Source organism: Cinclus cinclus, chromosome 2 (genome assembly GCF_963662255.1).
Source record: "Cinclus cinclus chromosome 2, bCinCin1.1, whole genome shotgun sequence".
Taxonomy (NCBI): domain Eukaryota; kingdom Metazoa; phylum Chordata; class Aves; order Passeriformes; family Cinclidae; genus Cinclus; species Cinclus cinclus.
Genome location: NC_085047.1, coordinates 103,500,419 through 103,520,897, shown reverse-complemented (window position 1 = coordinate 103,520,897; position 20,479 = coordinate 103,500,419). Strand labels below are relative to the sequence as shown.

At 39.2% G+C, this 20,479-nt stretch overlaps 1 protein-coding gene across 4 annotated transcripts in view; it reads right to left on the bottom strand.

Annotated features, from left to right (window-relative positions):
* The window catches only part of CNKSR2 (connector enhancer of kinase suppressor of Ras 2), a 202,976-nt gene that overhangs the window by 28,939 nt on the left and 153,558 nt on the right, over positions 1–20,479 (bottom strand). For all 4 annotated transcript variants that reach the window (XM_062515145.1, XM_062515146.1, XM_062515147.1 and 1 more), the window contains 3 exons: positions 14,946–15,013; positions 10,332–10,432; positions 8,596–9,133 (listed from right to left, as the gene is read on the bottom strand). In XM_062515145.1, coding sequence (XP_062371129.1) covers positions 8,596–9,133; positions 10,332–10,432; positions 14,946–15,013 — 707 coding nt within the window. The remainder of the gene's footprint in view (positions 1–8,595; positions 9,134–10,331; positions 10,433–14,945; positions 15,014–20,479) is intronic.

Here is a 20,479-nt window from a genome sequence, read left to right as displayed (position 1 = left end):
CTTGCCAAGTTTTATATAAAAACATGGTAAATGCTGTGCTAACAGAGAGCCTGGCAAACACCAGCTTAGTCTGCAAGGCAGGTTAGGTTTGATTTTTTCTTTTTTTACCTAGTCTGGCTGTTAGTTTTACAAAATGTCATATATATTTGTTTGTTGGTTTCAGCCCAATTAATTTGACATTTTAATTCAGCTAAGGCTTTTATTAACATGAGCTACTTAATGTGGATAGGTAAGAGGCCCATAAAAAAATCAGAACAACTACAATTAGAAAAACAACCATTAAGCAGGAACCATCTGGGACACTGTACAGCCCCAAGTGAAATACAAAGTACAGTATGGTTGTCAAACAGATGCTTATCACGGTATAGAGCATAAAACAGCCAGGGCAAAGCAACCTTCCTGGTCTCAACCAGATGTGCTGCACCCAGCTTGGACAGTGCCATGGCAGAAGGGATGGGAGTCAGCCTGGAAAACCCAGGGAAGCTCAGCAAGAGGATTCAGAGGCCTAGCAAGCACTAAGTATAGGAAAGGCTAAACCAACCTTCACAACAACCTTTCAGCTCAGAAGGGCTGCTGTAATGGAACAGTCTGTTTTCTGTGCCATAAGGGAATGGAAATGCTGGGCTTAAATTGGAGAGGGAACAATTCAATATCCATTAACAGAAAAAAAAAATAAAATTATTCCTCCCCAAAACAGCAAAGAGGAAAAGCACTGTCTGGAGGGAATGAAGAATGCCCACACACCAGGTGTTTAGGATTTGGAAGGTACAGCAGTTCCAGATTCAGATGAGAGACCTACACTGGATAATCTTCCAAATAATTTCCAGCTCCCTGGCTCTGAGACATGCACATCACACTTACAGCTTCACCAGGGTCCTTGCAGGGACCAAGGCTTTAACCTATATACACTGCCCTCCTGCACTGGAAAGGTTTAGGAAACCAGTAAGGAGATTAAGATACCAAAAAATAAGCATCTAGTGCCATTTTAGCTGTCCAGGGGTATCCAAGGAAGTTGCATAGGGCTGGCAGGTTATCTGTGACCCTCTGGAGCAGCAGCTAGTGACTGCAAGGAAAGGCAGCCACAAAGCCAGGCTAGCATGTCAGGACAATTCACAAAAAAATCGTCCTACAACACTGATTGTATAGACCTCCATGAAAATATTAATCTTAAATCCAAAAATTCTGAGGCCTTTTTTTTTTTATAATAGATTAAATGGAACTGCTTTGTATGAAATGTGGCATTTCTAGAGTCTTCTGTCCATCAAAAAGAATTCTGGCAGGATGCTGACTGTTAGCATGGAAATCTTTAATACCACATCCCACTTCCCACGGTGAAGATTAATTAAATAAAAATGCATGTTTACATGGTGACCCTCCAGACATACAGCATGGTAGTATTTTAATAAAACTATATTCCTCCCATGTCCTTTCACACACTGCAGACTCCAGCTTGTCCTTGTTTTAATGATTGCCTCGAAAGAACATGAGAGCCACACACAACAGATGGCACCACCTGCAGATGTAATGAATACATTGTGAAAAGACTTTAGTACTCCTCTGCTCCCCCAGTCCTACTGGTACTATGCCATCATCTTCTGACTTAAATTGCCATTGATTATAGAAAGGGCAATTTCACATTTCAAAAGAATATTGTCATGTAAACAATAGGTAGCTAATTTTTTCATTGTAGATTTCTGTTTCCTTTGTATTTAGAAACCTTCAGACTAGGCCAAGTCCCTGATATATCTCAAAGAGGAACTGTCCCAGTTCTGCAAAAATCCCAGTGAGAAATGGCTTTGTCATGGAAAAATCTTCATTCAGGAATTCTGACTATAGCTTCAGAATTGAAAGCACATTTAGAATTGAGCAGCAAGCACAAAAAAAAAGGGCCTTTTTAAGAATATTGTTACCAAAACTTTTCAGGCCAACAAACTGTGAAGGAACAGCAATGGGGTAAACAGAGAGCCCTAGAGGACTTGGACTGTCTTCTCTCTGTTGCTTGTGAAGTGTTTTATCATTCATGAGTGAACTTTTCCCAAAGAGAGCCTCTCTGCAGCCAGACTCAGACAGGGCAGCAGCAGAGACAGCACTTGCTGACACCATGAAGTGGAAAAATCAAACATAAAATAGACTGGTTACACAACACCTGGAAGAGAATTAATGCAGAACATAAAAAAAGCCCCACCAGAAATACATTCTCATGTATAGACTCCTTGTTTTACCACCCAGCCCGAAGGGGTCTCTGGTAGGGACTGGCACAGCTCCATTGACAGCCCCAACTTAGTAATTCATTTGAAGAAACCTAGCAAGAAAAGCAATTTGGAAGAATGGCCATGTAAGAAATTATCTTGTGAAATTCTTTTGCATATAAAAAGACTATTTAATCCATATATTTCAGGCAAAAGGAGATGACTTTTATTGGCAATGACATCCAAGGCTATTAAAACCAAAAGGAAAGTAGGATTGCATCTCTCCTTTGCATTTTTAGCAACATGGGCAATGGAAATAAAATAAAATTTTAAATGTGGCAACAAGATATTTGTAGGCAAAATGCACCAATATGTATAAACACTAACAAGCAAAAAATTAAAACTATTCTTATTTTTGTTGACAACCCATATTGCTTTCTGAATTGCTACTCAGTAAATAATGCAATACTTGGCTTTCAAACACTGCACGCAATTTTTTCCCCTTGAACTGAAATTTAAAATTAGGATATGATTTTGTATCCCATCATTTTTGTTTACAATACAAACTCACTTCTGCAGTGGAGTTGTTTTTGCATATAACAATTGAAAACGTTTAATAAATTTTAAACTTTAATTAAAGACCATGTCAGAAATGAACATACAAACTCACAGTTGTTTATCTAAGGTAGTCATATTTTTGAACATAATTAGGCAGCATTTTTAGGTAAGCTCAGTCTGAGTTAACAGCAAGAACAGTACCTTGGAGGCAACGGGACAAGTAGACAAGGCATAAAATGCTGATTGTCTTCAGCCTACAGGTGTGCAAATGCCCAGTCAGGTGCCACGGGAAGGCTCAAATGGGAATTTGGAATGAAAAATCAGATCACAAAAACAAAGCTCAGAAAAAGCAGACATTTCATTAACCTACTCCAGTGTCTGAGCATGTATGGGCTGTGTTGCCCAGAAGGATGTCAGGCAACAAACAAACAAAACCCAACTTGGCAACTGCTCTTGATTGTATAGGGCTGATAGTGGATGCAGTAAATTAGAATAACACTCTCTTAGTGTCCCAGAAGGTGCTACACTTTGTGCTATTCACCAGTTTCATATGGAACCCTTCTAATGTGAAACACTACCTCAGTTTCTCATAGCTCTGCTTATTTAAGACATTCCTGGGCATTAATTCCAGAGGGGAAGACACAGTATCCTGACACTTCTTCCCTTGCCTCCCAGTGATGACAAAACTAGGTGGTCGGAGGACAGGACATCACTAATGATGTCCTCCCTAAAACAGAAAGAAGCTGTCAGAAAAGCAAACTGCCCTATTAATTTCAGGACACATCCTCATCAACGCCAGTGTGTGCAATCCAGGCTTTATGTGTTATTTGTCCTGACTCTCACATTTCACTGTTGCCTAAAACCTGCCAAAATGAAGACACTATACCTAAAATGCAGAGAAGCAAAACCTAGAAGTGTACACAGGGTACCACCTCATAACATAGTGCTTAATTAGCAAACATTGATCCCTGTGAGACATACCATTTGCACAGAGCATTACAGCCCCCTCATTAAAAAGAGGGAAGCCTCCCCAGGCCTGTATTTTAGAATCTGAAATACCTGACCTTATACAGAGTATATTTTTCACTAGCACTAACTCCTTGACAGCAAATGCTGCCTAGGATGTCCCATGGTATTGCATGATATTAGCATGAGATGCTAGTCATGGGAGCCCTTAGGACCTCTGTCCTATTTTGTGAAAGCACTGCCACCTTGAATTTTTTCATTTCTGCCACAGGGAAGTTGCAACATGAGAGAAATTGTTCTCAGTTTCCCTTATTCTTTTGCTGGTTTGTAGTTTTTTAATTGGAAAAAAAAAAAGAAAACCTCTCAGGCTTGGTACCTCAGCACAGTTTTTTGATACCTCTTCCACTGACCAGCCCTCCCTGACATTAAGGTGAGCTTTCCTGAAACCCTCCACAGGGACTGGATATCTCTCTGAGCTGAAAACTGCTAACATTAGCTCCTGCTCTGGCATTTGACAAGTGGACAAGTGTTTTCAGTAGTTTAGGATCAAAAGCTAACTTTCAGAGACTCGAGCATGAGGCTATTGTGTTCCTCCGAGGCAGCATTCACAAGACTGTGGGACAAAGAATGTGAAGCCAGGAGATTTTGCAAACCTGCACAAGAGCCTGTGGTGATGGAGCAAAATGCCAGGGAATACCTGCAAGTTTGCCCAGCCTTCAGAAGCACTGTGAAATCTTTTAAAGGTGACAGAAGTCACATGAGGAAGATTGTAAGCATCTTGTAAACACTCTGGAGGGTAAAACCAATGCAAGCAAACAAGTGGGTCCCAGCCATTAATTGCCCCAGAAGGGCAGCCAGTAATTTATTAAAATTTATATAAAACTTTGTTACAGTTGTCCATGCTATATAGAAGGTACTCCAAAATTACAGTGATGGGGTAGCAACAAAAATCCTTAAACATGTCAGGAAGAACTACAGTACTAAAGAGTTCAGAGAAAGGACTGAAAACTTGTGGAACAAAGAGGCAAGAAACAACACAGAAGGAAATGGGGTTTAACACTGCGAAGAAAGAAAATCTAAGTAATTTCTTCCTCCTGCAAGTACCTTTTCAAACTCAAACACAGACATCAATACTTTTCTATCCATGTTCCCTGAATCAATTTTATGGAGCCAGCACAGCAGAAAGCTCCCTTGCACACTGTTGCAGGTATGAGCTCCCTGGAATGTGTGCCAGTACTGCCCCAGCCAATCCTGCAGCACACGGAAGCAGCAGCAGAGCTCCTGTCCCAGCAGTCTCTGGCAGATGACAGCATCTGAGACTCTCACAGACACTGCTGTTCTCCAAAGACTTTATCAGGGAGTATGCAAAAAAGCTGCAGGTTTTTCTGCAACTAAGTTGATGGGGTCAACAGCCAGCTTCACCCTGCAGAGAGCTAGTTATGTACTTCCTTCAGATGCTGAAACCCTAGAAATGCACAAACCAGACAAGTCTTTGAAAATGAAGGAACCACCACCAAAGATAATTTCAAAAAATAAAGCAAAAAATGAAAGAAGCTTTCCTGGGACAAAACATGGAAGTAGTCTCTCTAGATGTGTTCTTTGCATTAAGTGGCAAAATCTGTGGAAACACAGAGTGCAGACAGAGGTGGGGCCAGAGGGGAAGGGGATGACGGCCTCATGATATACTCTGCTGTCTCCTATTACCTCCCACTAGCAGAAAACAAACCTGAAAAGGCCCAGCTTTCCCTTCACAACTGAATCACAGAAATGCAAACACTGTGCCACAGCCTCCAACCTGCTCTCTGTGTGCAGGCTGCCTCTGAACAGCACAGCAAGGGACACGTTTGGTGCCACAGGTCTGAAGGTGGTTTGCCATTTGCATAGTCAGGATCAAACACATGGAAAAACTCAAATATCCCACAAGAGAATCCTCTTTGATTACAAAGCAAGAGACCATTACAAGATGGTGTCAATACGGAACATCAAAATGATTTACACAAAAGTCATTTGGGAAATAAAACAATCCTTTAAGGATTAGCAGTGCCATGTTAATGTGATATAACAGGACAAAAAGAAGCAACTGAACACACAACACAGTTAGGTCCTGAAGGATAAACACAGGAAAGGACAATCCATATTTTCAATTTACCATATATATCTAGGCATTGTAGCAGAGTTGATACACGGAACTATTTGCAGAGTCAGTAAAGTCTTGCAATATCTATTTAAGACATAAAGTGGTGACTGACTGAGAGAAGATGTTTAAGTGTTGCAAATCAGCGTAGCTTTAAAAAAACTATAGAACTGTTTTCAATTATAGCAGCTGGAGACAGCATCTGAAAAAAGTGTGAAGCTCCTAGTTTATGGTGCAGTTATTTGAAACAATTCTGCAAGAGAAGTTGGAAGAAACAGGACTGTGTTTTACTATTTAATTTAAATTCATGTGGTTCTAAAAGTGAGAATGCAAAAACAGAAAGCTGAGAAAACAAACTTTTGGCAATGACATCTGACAACAGCAAAGGAGCTGCATTCTTTTCCCACACAAATAGCAATAGGAATGATTAAGCTTTAGAACACACATAGGCACACACAAGAACACACATAATCATCCAAGAGCCCAGAACTATGTCAGGATCACAAATGTGTAAGACAAATAAATATACTTAAAATATTCTGATACCACATGAGGGAACATTCATTGTGAGGTTAAAACATTTCTGAAAGAGAGAGGATTTCCTTTCTCCAGCCAGTTGCAATATTTCATTTTCCCAGAGCAATGGAAGTGAAGGAGGCAGTGAAGTAGCACATACAAGGTCACCCATCCTGTTAGTGACTTAGCAGATGTAAGCAAATCTCTCAACTCAGAAAGTGAATTTTAAGAACACCACTTGCAGGAAATCCTCCTGCCTTTCACTGGTAAGGGCACTGGAAAAAGTCAAGTGTTGCAAACAGAACATTGCAGTCATACCAACAAGCAATTCAACACTTAAAACTTTTCAAAAGACAAGACAGTATTTTGCTTCTGGTTTTGTAATACCAAGGTCAGCAACTCATGAGCACTTGACTGGTCTAGCTGGACATCAATGTTTCAAAAATAATCTTCTATTAAAGCCTCAACCAAGGAAACCTCCACCCTCAAATAAAAAATATAAGTATGCTTATACAGGGAGACCACTTGAAAAATTACACCTTTGTTCTCCTTTTCTGGAAGTTAGTACAGAAGGATGGAGAAAAGCCCAAGTCCATTAAATCAAGCACTAGCCTTTTACTAGTAATTAGCATGCTACAAAATGCTACAACCAGGTACACAAAAGCATTGAACTTGAGATTTACAACACCTAAAACCTTAGGTATCTGTAAGTAGTGACCAAAGAGCAAAACAAAGCCAGTAGAAAGTCTCCTTCACCCTTTCTATTTTCAGTAAGGATTTTTTTAAAAAATATTTTTATATTGCTATCAGTAAAAACTCATTTGGAAACCAAAACTGAAGGCTAAAAATAGGACAAAATGTTCTGCACGGTTGATGAAATTTAACCCTGTTAATTAGACAACTTCATTTCACAGTCAGTAAGAATCTAATACTACCCTAATAAATGCATCATTTTTTTGCAAAATGTCATGCATGAACACAACTAAAATAGTGACTTTTTAAGCTTTTAATGCCATCAAATTTAGTATCTGCAAAAGAAACCATTTTTTTCTCAAAGCAGCAGAAGATAGTAAAGAATTGGAGATGTTTCGAAGGTAATGCTTAAAGCATAAGGGCAATGGAAAACCTAATCTCTCCCAAGTATACTAAATAACATCTACATCCATTTTAATGCTCAACAAAGGTGCTAACTTCAATGGATTCAGCTTAGGTAGGTAGTTAATCATACAAAGCTTTCATTAGCCTTTTCTCTCTCTTAACAATTTTTGTACTTCTTCACTGCAGTGAAAAAGCTGAATTTGAAGGAACACATAGCAGACACCCTTGGAGAGCTTCAAGGGCTATCCCTCCTTCTTTGCCACTTCAGGCAACTTAACTGCAGTGTAACACCACAAATCAAGAGTGCAGGCTTCACTGACTGACCCTGCAACCTGGGTGTGGACCCAACATTGCTAGCAGCACATGCGGAGAAGCTCCACAAATGACAGTGAAGGACAAAGCATGAAACAGACACAAAAATGTGTTTACATGTTCAGGAGGGGCAAGGACCTTCTCTAATCCCTGGTTATTTGGATTATGTTTGATAAGTAGCACTAATCTCTGTGGAGTTTATGTGCCATGTAACTGACAGTTACTCAGCATTACATCAGTTCTTTTTAAGCCTCGCTGGTCACAGTTGTTCTCTATAATTTTGTTTGTTTGAAATGCCTTTTGAATTTCTTTCTTTATAAATCACAATGAGAGGAACTGGGGAAAATAACTTCTCTTTTACAACTTCTTACAGATGTTGGGATGTATTCTGACCTGCCTGCCTGGATACAACACAATCACAGTCTGACTCTGCGCTCCAGGATTTACCAAGAGGCTCAGGTGGGCTGGCTGGAAATCTTACTAAGTATGTTCCTGAAACACTTGTGTGTCAGTGAGGAGGACACTGTGCAAGTATAAATGTGAAAAAAGCATGGAAGCAAAATCCATTTGAACTAAGAATTACTAGCAGGTCACTGGTGACCAGCCTACAGGGAAATATCTGGTGATTGTGAGAGGTCATGCAGCACTCTGGTTATTAGGCCTCATACGTAAGGCAGACCAAAGAGGTGGGCAACAAGGGGGACCTGGTAAAACACGGGAACGTTGAAAGACTGTTGGGGATTTTTTATAGGAAAAGGAAAAACAACCTCTACATTACACAAACAGGACACTTGAAAAGTCACAGAAATATCCCATACTTACTTTTCTCTTCCTGGTTTTCCTCTGCTGCTTTGCCTTCCTCTTCCTCCTCCTCCTCCACCTCCTTCCGCTGTGCTTCTTCGTGGTGGTCGGCAGCACCGACTGAGAGACTCTGGCAGCAGTGGTTGAAGCCGCTGTCCCGGGGCAGAGTGAAACTTCGGGGCTTTCCCCCATTCCCATTCAGCACTTGCATCCGCTCACCCTCTACGAGGGGGAAGGGGCCGTAGTGGTCTTGCAGGTGGCACTTCTGGGTGGGTAAGGTCGACTGCCGCCGGTGCTCGGGGGACACCACGGCCACCTCGGAGAACACGGAGTCCTCCAGCGGCAGCGTCTGCAGGTAGTGCAGTCCCGAGCTGGTGAGCGGCGTCTCGATGAGGTCCTGCCAGGAGCGCCGCTGGCTCGCGGTCTTGCGCACCGGGGACTCGGTGGCGCTCCCCGCCACCTCCGCGCGGAACTCCTCGTGCGACGACTGCGACTGCGACGTCTCCGTGGACGACAGGCGGCTGTGCTTGGGCTCCACGTAGGGGCTTGTGCAGCTCATCTGCAAAGTCAACAACGAGCAGACTTCAGATCAACGCGCACCGAGACCCGAAACTCGCTGCTAAGAGTAACCTGTCACTTTGCACTACCAGCAATGGCACCCGGTTCCTTAATGAGCTGCAAACGTACCTAGTTAACCTGTCCTGATCCCAATTTTAATGCATGCTCACGTCTGTGTATGTCACACCTGTAGGTCAAATACTGATAGTTATTCATAATAGGTATCTTTACTATGTCACTTAATCCACAAAATAAGAAAAGAAAATTCGCAGAAAACTTTCCAAAATAGTGCAAAACATGGCACTACAGAAGACTTATAAAAGAGATGTACCTGATTCATTCAAAATCTTAAAAATATTATCCAAATGCCTGTGGTTATCCTATCTTGCTTTTCTTTGGAATCATGCTTGCAGTGCTTCACTACTGTCATTCAAAGATAAATAATTTTGTAAGATAAAATACAACCTCCAAATTAAACATAATGAATGCTCTCTTTCCCCTGAATTTCCCGATGGTTCATTCCAAAAACCATATCCAAGTAAGATGTACTAGTTAACACTGATTCAGAGATGAAAGTTAAGATTTCCAGTGGATACTAAGTTAGAGGTCTATAATATAGTTTTATATCAACAACCTCTTCGAGAAGAAAGGAAAAAAACCCAAATCCCCCTTTTTTCTAATTTGTATTTCTCTATATGAGAAACCTACTTTTTTACAGTAACAGAACACCTAGTATTGCTGTTTGCAATACAGGACAGCATTTTTATGTTGGCATTTTTCTGGAAATTCAAGTGCAATTTTTCACTGTAAAGCTTCACAGCACAACTGCTGGAGCCTTAGAGAAGAGTCTGTGTCGGTCCTGAGGTAATAACATTTTCTCAGAAAGTTGCTAAGGGGGTGGCGAGGGATTGCATGGATGAGTAGCTGTCCATCATGAATGAAGAACATAAAGAACTTAATCTATTTTGTACAGAAAGTGGGATTATAAATCCCCATTCTCTACAAACCAGTGGAAACAGCAATGACGGCCACTGAAGTCTGCAATGTGTGCTGCTGAACAAATGCCTTAAATCAAGCAATGACTCAAAAAACCACACAGCTGAGCACCATCCTGGGTGCACGTGTGTGCTCCTGGGCAGGAGAGAGGCAGAGGTGGCATTTTGGGCACCCATTCCTGGGGACAGCTGCAGGTGACTCACTGAAGGTGGCCGTGGGTACGTGTCATACGGGGGCGGGGGGCTGTCCTGCTTCGGTGTTGATGGAGTGTCAGCTTCCTCCTTGTCACTCTCGCTCCAGTAATCTACAAGGTACAAAACGATCAGGTCAAAAACTGCCGGCACGTTTTGATGCATTTTTGTACGAGAGACTTGCTTTCACAAAAGCAAATGCAAATCCTTCCTTTGGTATTATTGGCAGTGAAATACCAGAACGCTGATGCTGTCGGCGTTAGCTGCTGCAGCTTGGAATTGTCTTAATCTAAGGAAGGAAAATTCTAAACATTATGGGGTATACTAAACCTAATGTCCCATTACAGAGCTATTGGACAACAACCTGAAAATGAGACACAAATTTAACTCTTGTGCACACCTTAAAAATGCAACAGGAATAAGGAATACTCTTCATACAAGTATCAGACTTTAAAATATTTATACAGTCACAAAAATAATTATGATTGGATATGTATTGGCTGAAAAATACTGAACTATTTTTTTTGAACAGAAGTGATTAAAAATATAGCTAAAGATTTGTTGACTGCAAATAACACCAACAAATGTATTTAACCAACTGGCAAACCAAACAGGTAGGGGTTATTGCACACATGCATAACCGCTCCTCTTTTTCTACCCATTTTCTCCATTATATTCTACCAGTTAGACATGTTTTTCAATTCAATTTCTAACAACAAACGCTGTATTAAAGGCAAGATGGAGAAACTTTATATCACATATCTGCTTCATAAAACAGCTGCTGCCCTGTTATCCATGCAAGAACATAAAGGTGGTACGGTAAGAAAAAATATGACAATGACATTTAAGAACAGAGCTCAAAAAGAAGGATGAGAAAGTATAAAGGACATAGATTTTGTGGGCTAAGTTCAATGGGCTACATTTCATTTTTTTCAGGAAATCAAGTCTTGGCCAAGCTTATTCCAAAGGGGAAAACACATAGAAGAATATACCACATGGGAATTTACATTTATTCTGTTACAAATGTTTCTAGAAGCACAACAGCATCTAACTAAAAGGACACTGAACTTTAATATTCCCTACAGAAAAAACACACTTAACTGCTGACTCAGTTCCAGACAGACAACTCTTAACATTTTTGCACATTGTAAACCTCATACAAACTCTTCTGCTGTCACTTTGTTTCTGACTGTATTACCTTTCAGTATTTGGGTAAATCATTGTACAACAGGACTTGATACCTCAGACTACTCACAGATCAATCACAGGTAGTTTTCACTTCACCTCAAGTGTTCAACAAAGTGCATCATTTAATAGGTAAGGAAAAAAAAAGATTGATTGCTGCTTCACAAATGATCTAGACTAAAAATACAAGCTGGCACAACATGCAATTTTGTCTTCAATGATTTTTTTTGTTATGATTACTGTATCATATGATCAATGATCTACTATATTTAATCTTATTCAAGACTTAAAACATAAACTTACCTTTAAATGATGCCATCTTGAAACAGGAATCTCTATAGTTGGGTATTTTCTTAGATTTTGGTGTTGGTGTGGACAGCTTATTTATCTATTTAATCTTTCCACACAACAGCAATTCTGTTTTTACTCTGAGCCTTTGATTTGCTTTCTTGCATGCTTATAGATGAGACATTATCTTTAAACAGTATAACAAAGAAGTTGCAGAAACAAAGTTTTTATGACTACCAAATTAAAAAAAAAAATCCTAACAGTTATGTCTCTAGACATCTGCAAATAATTAATTTCTGGTGAATGACAGACTAAATCAGTGAAAAATATTTTTCTAAATAAATCCAAGTTTTAAGAAAACTTGTTTCCTGCAACTTAAAATACTTGAAACTATTGGCATGTAGGCATGTTTATTCCTACTGCAGCAGAGCCTAATGGTGTGATGTGTGGTGAGAGACCTGTCAGAACTGCATTGTTCAGAGACATTTCTGCAGACTTGGAGCTCAACTATTTATTCTGAAAGCAAAATTCAGCAGTCTCATTGCAGGTTCCAATGTTGGCTAAAAATACAAAGGTGTTCTTGCTGTCAAATCCACATACAAGCAAACACTGTATGATGATGCTTTCGCACACCTCATCTCAGACAGTGAATTCTGTTGGCAGCCTATGGCTTGTGTCTTGAAAGTTTCTACAGTAACCAGGGGTCAATTTTCAGATAAAATGTATGAAAATGGCCTCCCGCGAATTTTTATAAATGCTCTGCTTCTGCCACCAGACTCATTACAAAAAACATATAAAACATGTATGATGCTATGAAACAATTGCTATATTTCTCTCCATAGATTTATCCAATTCACTGATAGAGAAGCTCTATGCATCAGGCATTTCTTCAAGTTTTCTCAATGACTAACAGAATTTTTATTATATATAAACCAACACTGACCTCCCATTTCCTGAATAAATATACTCTATTTATATAAACTAGGGATTTTTTCCCTCTGATTTATATGACTGGAAAGTATATAACTTCTCCATCCAAAGAAGTCCCTTGATGTACTGCTAATATGCATTGTATTTCAGATGAAAAGTTGAAGGTATTTTTATAAAACTGTTCTGTACAGAATGTAACATTTTATTCAGAAGTACACCCACAGTTTGGTAATTCGTGCATCTCTGAAGCTCTTGAAATATATTTATGCACTTTAGATTCAGAACCATTCATGTCTTAATTGAGACAGATTTGACAAGTCCTGTTGAATTGTTTCAGAGGTATTCTAAAGCTTTGCTGCAAAGGGCTGAACTGCACAGAAATAAAAGACCTTTTGTCAAATCAAATATGCAGATGACAATTGGTAGTCACTGGAGTACAGAAAAATCCAGCTTCACAGTTTCTGTAATTGAAAAAATGCTTGAAGTGGTAGAGAGGTTTTACTTTGCTAGCTTGATGCCTCTGCTAATTAGGGACACTACTGAGCAGCGTAACAGCCCTTGTGCTGGGAGCCAAGGAAAATCACCAGAGGTATTAAAACTGTACAGCAGTGAGGGGGGAATGTGACACTGCCTCCCACACTAAGCACAACTAAGCAACACAAAGAGGGTATAGTTCTACTTACCTGCCTATAACAAATCAACATGAGTGAATGGTGTTAAACTGGTAATAAATCTCTCAGTGCCTGGGATACAATTTGCATAGCCAGTGAGGTTTCACAGATTATTTTCAATAGGAAGACATTTTAATAATAAGCTACATGAGGCCTGAATGCACATGATCTCATGTCTAGCTGGATCATCTGATACTTTATTACTCAGTGATTTCTTAGTAGCAAAAATATTTCTCCACGTCCATCTGGATTTTGAATGGTATATCACGTGTGTAATTGTTTGCACTTGGACAGCATTAACATGACATACACCTTTTCACATGGCACTGTAGTTCTAGTGCCAACCTACTGTCAATAAAAAATGTAACTTGGCTTTGAATGCTAAAACGGAGGATTTCCTCGAAGACTCTGAGATTCAGTTTGTTCACAGCCTCTTCAAGCAGTGACAACAGATGGTACACAGGTTCTTTCAAACAGGTTACTGTAGTGCTGTTTAGGAAATATGGATTCCCAAACTAATTTCCAGGTCTGGTGAGGCACATGATTGAAGAATAGTGAGCGTGGTGCTGCTACCCTGGGCTGTGTGAATGCAAAGGGCCTGGTGTCAATGATATGAGCTTTTTGGGCCAAAACCCAAAATTTTTCTGATGAAGGTTCCAGAGCCACAGAATTAAAAACTGAGGTTTTGATTGAGTGGGAAGCAGGCAGACAGGAATCTGGATAAGCTCTGAATCATCACGACCATGACAATTTTCTGGTGCCTGCTGCTGGGTACCTATGTTAAAAAGAGCATGAATTCAAAAGCTATCTGCTTGCCAAAGCAGATACTTGGATAGGAGCTCTTCTGTGCATCCATGTCACTAGCAATCCTATGAAACAACCTCCAAAACACAATTGGACTGACCCTTCCTTTTTTCTGTCTGCAAACATAATTTCTACTGCAACAGTGCAAAGCAAAGCAATGCATCATTTTATATATGCTTCTTTTTTAACTCATGAAATATTAGGCAACTACAACTCCAAGTGGAATGCCAACAGGGCTGTAGCACACACTGCAATATAGTAAAACCAACAGAAATCACAAAACTTAAGTGGCCTTAAAATTAAAGTCCTCAGAATAAATCCAATTATTTCAACAGGCTTTAGAAAAATGATTTTGTTCCCAACACCAATTTCATGCATTTCTGCCCTCTGTGAATTCAAACACCTAATGCAATGTTTGAAGTATTTTTTTTTAGCCTCCAGATTCTTAAGTTTCTTCTGATAAGGGACACAGATTCCTGGTACCACATAGTGGAGCTTACTGGTATATCTGCTTTTTTAGCTATCTTCTGCAGCCTTCCCAGAAATAATCCAGTGTCTGCAGATCAGAATCCGAAGGAGTTAATCACAACTCCTGACAGAGAAGGAATTCTCTAAAGCAGTAACAGTGATACTCATATGTGATTTGCTTTCAGATGATGAGAATGAGGCCTGATACACAGCAGGGAAAAGAGAAGAGATGAACTTGTGATAAGACCTGACAGAAGAAACCAAAATAACAACACATTACCTTGCTCTTGTTTGATCCTCTCTCTTTCTGCATAGCCAGCAGCAAGCATGTTAATTCTGTTGAGCCATCTGAAATAATATTAAAAGAAAAAACAGTGATACCAATCCAGCCTCTAAATTTTTGCGAGCATTTATAGCAAAAACAAAGCTAGAAGCATCTGAAGGAGATTAAGGACAATGTTATTTTTCATATCAGACAGCTGTTCTCTTTGATACTCTTATTCAGGGAGTCTCCAAAGATCTACGATTTTGCTGTTGAACAAACTGTCTTCACAGCAAGGATTTTATTTCAAATGGAAAACCATGTATGATGTCAAACATCCAAACATCTGTAAAATAAAGGATTTAGAAATAATCAAAGAGCTGTTAAATCTGCTGCTCACAGATATGCCATCACACAAATACTCCTGCTGATTTCTTAAGAATAAATACCACTTTTCAGAGGTTTAAGCAATATTTTAAGGCCTGAATTGGCAACTTAGCAGAGGAACAGAGCAGAAAACAGCAGTAAAAAGAACAGGTTCACTCCCAAACAGACATTGTGGTTTAATTATGCCATTATGTTTTAGAGCTTACCTACAGTGCCATGTGCAAAGAGAAGGAGGCATATAAGAATTCACTTTTGTGTTTGCGTCAGAGAAGTGCAGGGAGAAAGATAGTTCTTTCAATGCAATTCATATCTAAGGCTTTAATAGCAATTTAGCCTTGAAAAAGTGCTTCCATAAACTGCACAGATTAAAAAAAAAAAACCAACAAAAAGTAAAAAAAAAAACCAAAACCCAAAACAATACAAAAACCCCCAGCACCCAAACACATCCAAAAAAACCAAAACAAAAAACCAAACCAAAACAAAACAAAAACAAACAAACAAACAAAAACAAACAAAAAAAACCAAAAACCCAAACCAAAAAGCAAACGAGCTATTGCAGCTCTCTTCTAGTAGGGCTGTCATTGCCAAGCATACACTGAACTGTCTGTAGCAGGGCAGTTTCAACCTGTGCTCTTCCCCCATGGGGCTCTCAGTGTATTCATTAGCCAAATGCTTACACTGAATCAGGTCCTTCATCAACGAGGCTTTAAACCACCACGGCAATCTCCCGTGTTGTCCATTCCATGGTAAACCTGGAATTACTTGCTCCAGTCATCCCATAGTCAGGATCTGACAGGCCTGGTTTGCCAACCTACTGGCTTGCAATTTAACTGCTAGGGTATACAGAAAGACAACTCCAGTCAGGTTTGCGTTTTCTTCAGGAATGGGAAACCCCCATTTCAGATACCTGTGCCTGATGGGTTTTGTTTGCATACTGCATGCACAGAAACAGAATGTTTGTCTCAGTAGAGGACACACCTTTGTAATGAGTCCTGCATGCCTGTCTACAAGACACTGCAGTGCAGGGCAAGCATCAAATCATAAAATACAGTTGCTTTCCTAGAAATTAACTCCTGTCATCATGGAGTCATAGAACTATAGAATGCATTAGGCTGGAAGGATCTTAACAGTCCTCTAGGTACAAATCCCCCTGGCATGGGCAGGGACACTTTCCACTGTCACTGTCCTTCCACAAACAGTGACCACGTTTCTGATCTGTAAACCATGTTTTTCAATCACTGTACGTTGGGAATAAAGCTAGAGGTTTAGTCCTAAAATGACTGCAGAATACTTCATATTACTGCACAATCAAAATTTCTGCCAGAAGAATAGAGAAGATGAAGAAGACACTTAAAATTTGAGTTGTAATTGTTAGGAAGTGCCATACAGCTGTAAAAACAAGCAGCACAAAGAAACAGAAATCCAACAAACCTCATCTCAGACAATGATTTTACATCTTCAAAGCCAAAAGAAGACCCACTTCAAAGCTATCTTTTAGGCTCACATTCTTGTTATGTGGAGACCTCCTTTGGGGAATAAAGCTCAGCTGCCAGCTGAGCCAGCTCATATCAGAGGCACAGAGGCAGGGACCTCACCCAAAGCACTCCAGCTGCAGAGGGACCAGCAAAGGCCACAGATCTGTCTGTGTCCGAAGAGTAAAGCATCACAAGATGACAAGCATCTATTCTGTCAAATGGCACAGCAGATAGTGGGGATGGTGCTTTGCTTGCCTCTCACCTATTCAGGATTTCATGTTCCCATTCAACTCCTGGCTTACTACCCTCACCTGCAGTGCCAGCAGGGAACAGCCACTCATGAACACCACTGGGTAGGGCTGATGACCACAAGGCATTAGACAACACAGCTGTAAAGGTTTTCCTGTCCTTCATTCTGTCCTAAACATGAGATAGCATTTCCTGGTAAGTCTGCTTACTAGTGAGGAAACCAATTAAATTAATGAACACATAACTGATAGTCAAATGATGCTTGCTTACAGATGCAGACAGATGACTGTTTTCAGAAAAGTACAATCTAGTGAGAGCCCAGGAAATGCGTATCATTCTCCCACTCTTGAGAGAGAGCAGATTGACTTCACTTTTAATGAATTTCTGCAGGTCATAATCTGTGCTGTGGTTCGGACTATGACTGTAGTGCCTGTGGGGTGAACCAGAAGGTAATGATGTGGTTGCAAACTGTGAACAACCACAGCTTTTGAGTAGTTTGCCAGTCTGAAAACTAAAGGAATGGTATTGACTTCTGCATATTTTCTGATATGTGGCTGCTAAAGCTTCTTCAGATATGGTTAGAGAATTAATATGATTTTAATAAGGTATGGCCGGAGTTCCAGTTCATTGAAGTCAGAATTGCATGAGAAATCCAACACACTGGGCTTGTATCAAAAGGGAAATGCAAAGATCTCCTTCAAATGGAAGAGAAGTAATACACACCTGGATTACAATGCAATGGGGACAAAAGTTCCAATTATACAGCTAGACAAACGTTTCTTAAAATGCACATTAATGGTGACAAAGCCCTAGGACGATTTGCATCTTTGTATCTTATATCTGGGAAGATTTATATCCTTCTACCCTTCAGTGTGTGTGCTCTGGCAGGAACTGTAACCTTTGGAGGGCAAGAGGCCAAGAAAATATTGCTTCTTTACAGCAAATGCAGCTTCAATTTTCTTGTGGGAATTTTAAGATCTGTTTCCTAGGTATGACAATAAATACAATGTCACCAGTAACTGCAGCAGTCATTCAGGTTTCCTTTTTTTTTTCTTTTTCTTTTTAAGAACAGCACATTCATTTCTTGTCAGTATTTAATTAAAACAGTTTTATGACACATAGAACAGGATTAAAACCCCCAGACTTTCTGCAAGACCTGCAATTTCTGTAAGGAAGGATTCAGAGTACTCACAAACTTGTAGGAAACATTTCTCTATCTTATCTCACATTCAAGTAGATGCAATACCTTTAGTCAAAGCAGGGTGTCAAATTTTCATTTATCATAAAACTCAAGGCTATAGGATGAACTTGCTGCATGGGAATATGGATACCTTAGAGCATCTGTGAGTACCTGAATGTAGTTTAACCAGAGTGAATAACAATGAATTTCCAAGCAACACATTTCCATGACCATACCATACACTTAACACTAGAAAATAGTACTTTGCACCTATGGTCTGTCCTCCTTCTCACACAGAAAAAGCATGCTAATAGAAAAAAAGAACATTTTGCTGGCGTGAACATATGGACTGAAAGAGACACCACAGCAATAAAGTTCAGTGGTTATAGCTCTCCAGACTCTTTACCAGCACAATGGTGTGGCACAGTCATAAAAGTAGTAAGAAAATTTAAACAGTGACAGTTACCCGAGATTAAAATACCCATTTTATACGAGTAGATACACACAAACAAAAAACTCCATAGGTGGCAATTTTTTTTTTAATATAAACAACTGAATCATTTTATACAAGGGATGAAGGAATTGAACCATTTTGAACTTTCAATCATTCACTGAAATTATTAGCAGCTATGAATTATTAGCAGTTATCTACTGTTGTTTCTTCTGCTTCAAGCATAAACAAAACTGAAATGACTGCCTGATACATAACTAGAATCTATGTCAGAAATTTAATGGAAAAAGAATTTAAAATTATCACAAGAGTAATAATTTAACCTCATAATTTCATTCTGTGTTTCACTTCATCTAGGTGTCAAAATACTTTAAGACAGGAAGTTATTTTATTATCCCTGCATTTGAAAGACTTTTTTCAGTCACTTTTTTCCAATCTATTGAGTTAATTGATATTTGTGAAAGTGAACTAATTTTTCTAAAATATTAAACAGAGAAAAAATAAAATTCTTGGGTGAGACTCTGATGGCAACTCAAGTATAAGAGTTTCAAGTAATTCCACAGACCTTGACAGAGTCTCAATTTACATGTGTATAACTCAGATCAAAATACTGCCAAGCTCATTCTAAAGAAATTAATAAACACTGATTTCAAAATATGATAAAATTACTATCTGTAGTGGGAAGATAGAAATATTTTAATTCCTGGGTTTTACACTGTGCAATATATTTTAAAATATTTGCTGCATATTTGCTGCTGCTTTCTCATTACTGAACAAATATAGAAATTTCTATCTTTAAAAAGAAGGTGCCTTGTTATACTGAGTGAGAACCTGCTGACAGAAATTATTTAGCTACTGCTGTTGTGCAGGACATGTTGTATATAGACCATGCCATTATTCTCTTTGCAGCAAACTGCTAGAGTGATTGGCTTGACAGAATTACCAAGGAAAGGCAAGCCTTAAAGTTCACAAACAAATAAAAACGTTTTAAGTTTTCTAACTGAGAAGAGACTATTGAAGTGAGCCTCAGTCATGCACACTTCAGAAAAAATGTTAACAGACAGCTTTTTGTAAATGAAGGCAAGCACAGTGTTCACATGCTTTTCCAGCCAAATACTATCAGTAATGAACTGGCAGTACCCCGAAGATGCTCTGCCAGGTAACTGAATGTAGTACACACAGGAGAGATTAAACCATGATTTTAGGACTCACTAAGTTTTATTGACTCAGTTTTACCTCCTTTTTCCTCTGCTTTAGAAAAAACTTTGGTCAGTGAGGATATGAACAGACATTATCTAAGATAGAACAATTCTCAGGTGGCAATAATAGATTTTTGTTTGTGTCCTCTGTCATTTGATGAAAATGACGTATTATTTTGAACTGAATTAATTTCAGTTTATATTGTGAAAATAAATGAAAAAACCCCCTAATACTTGAATAAACATGGGATTCATGTTCTAATTTACCATTCAAATGGATTAAGAGGAATTGTGTTTATTTTGTGCTGAAGTCTCAATAATTTTCCTAAGAATTGCACAAATGGCCAAGAATAGATACAGTAAAATTCAATACTCAAGGAAGTAAGACTTAGGTCCTTGTTCTTTTTTGAAGTGCGGAAATTTTCCTTATCAAATCCAATACAACCAAAATTTCACTTCAAAATTCATGGAAGTAGAGAGAATCTGCAAAATTCATTACTTGCAACCCCCACTCCTTTCTCAAGACTGGCATAAAAATATAGTGACTGCTTTAAATCTGTCTCCAACTTCTTACTCCCTCCAGGACAAGAAAGAGAAGGACTCCCAGAGGA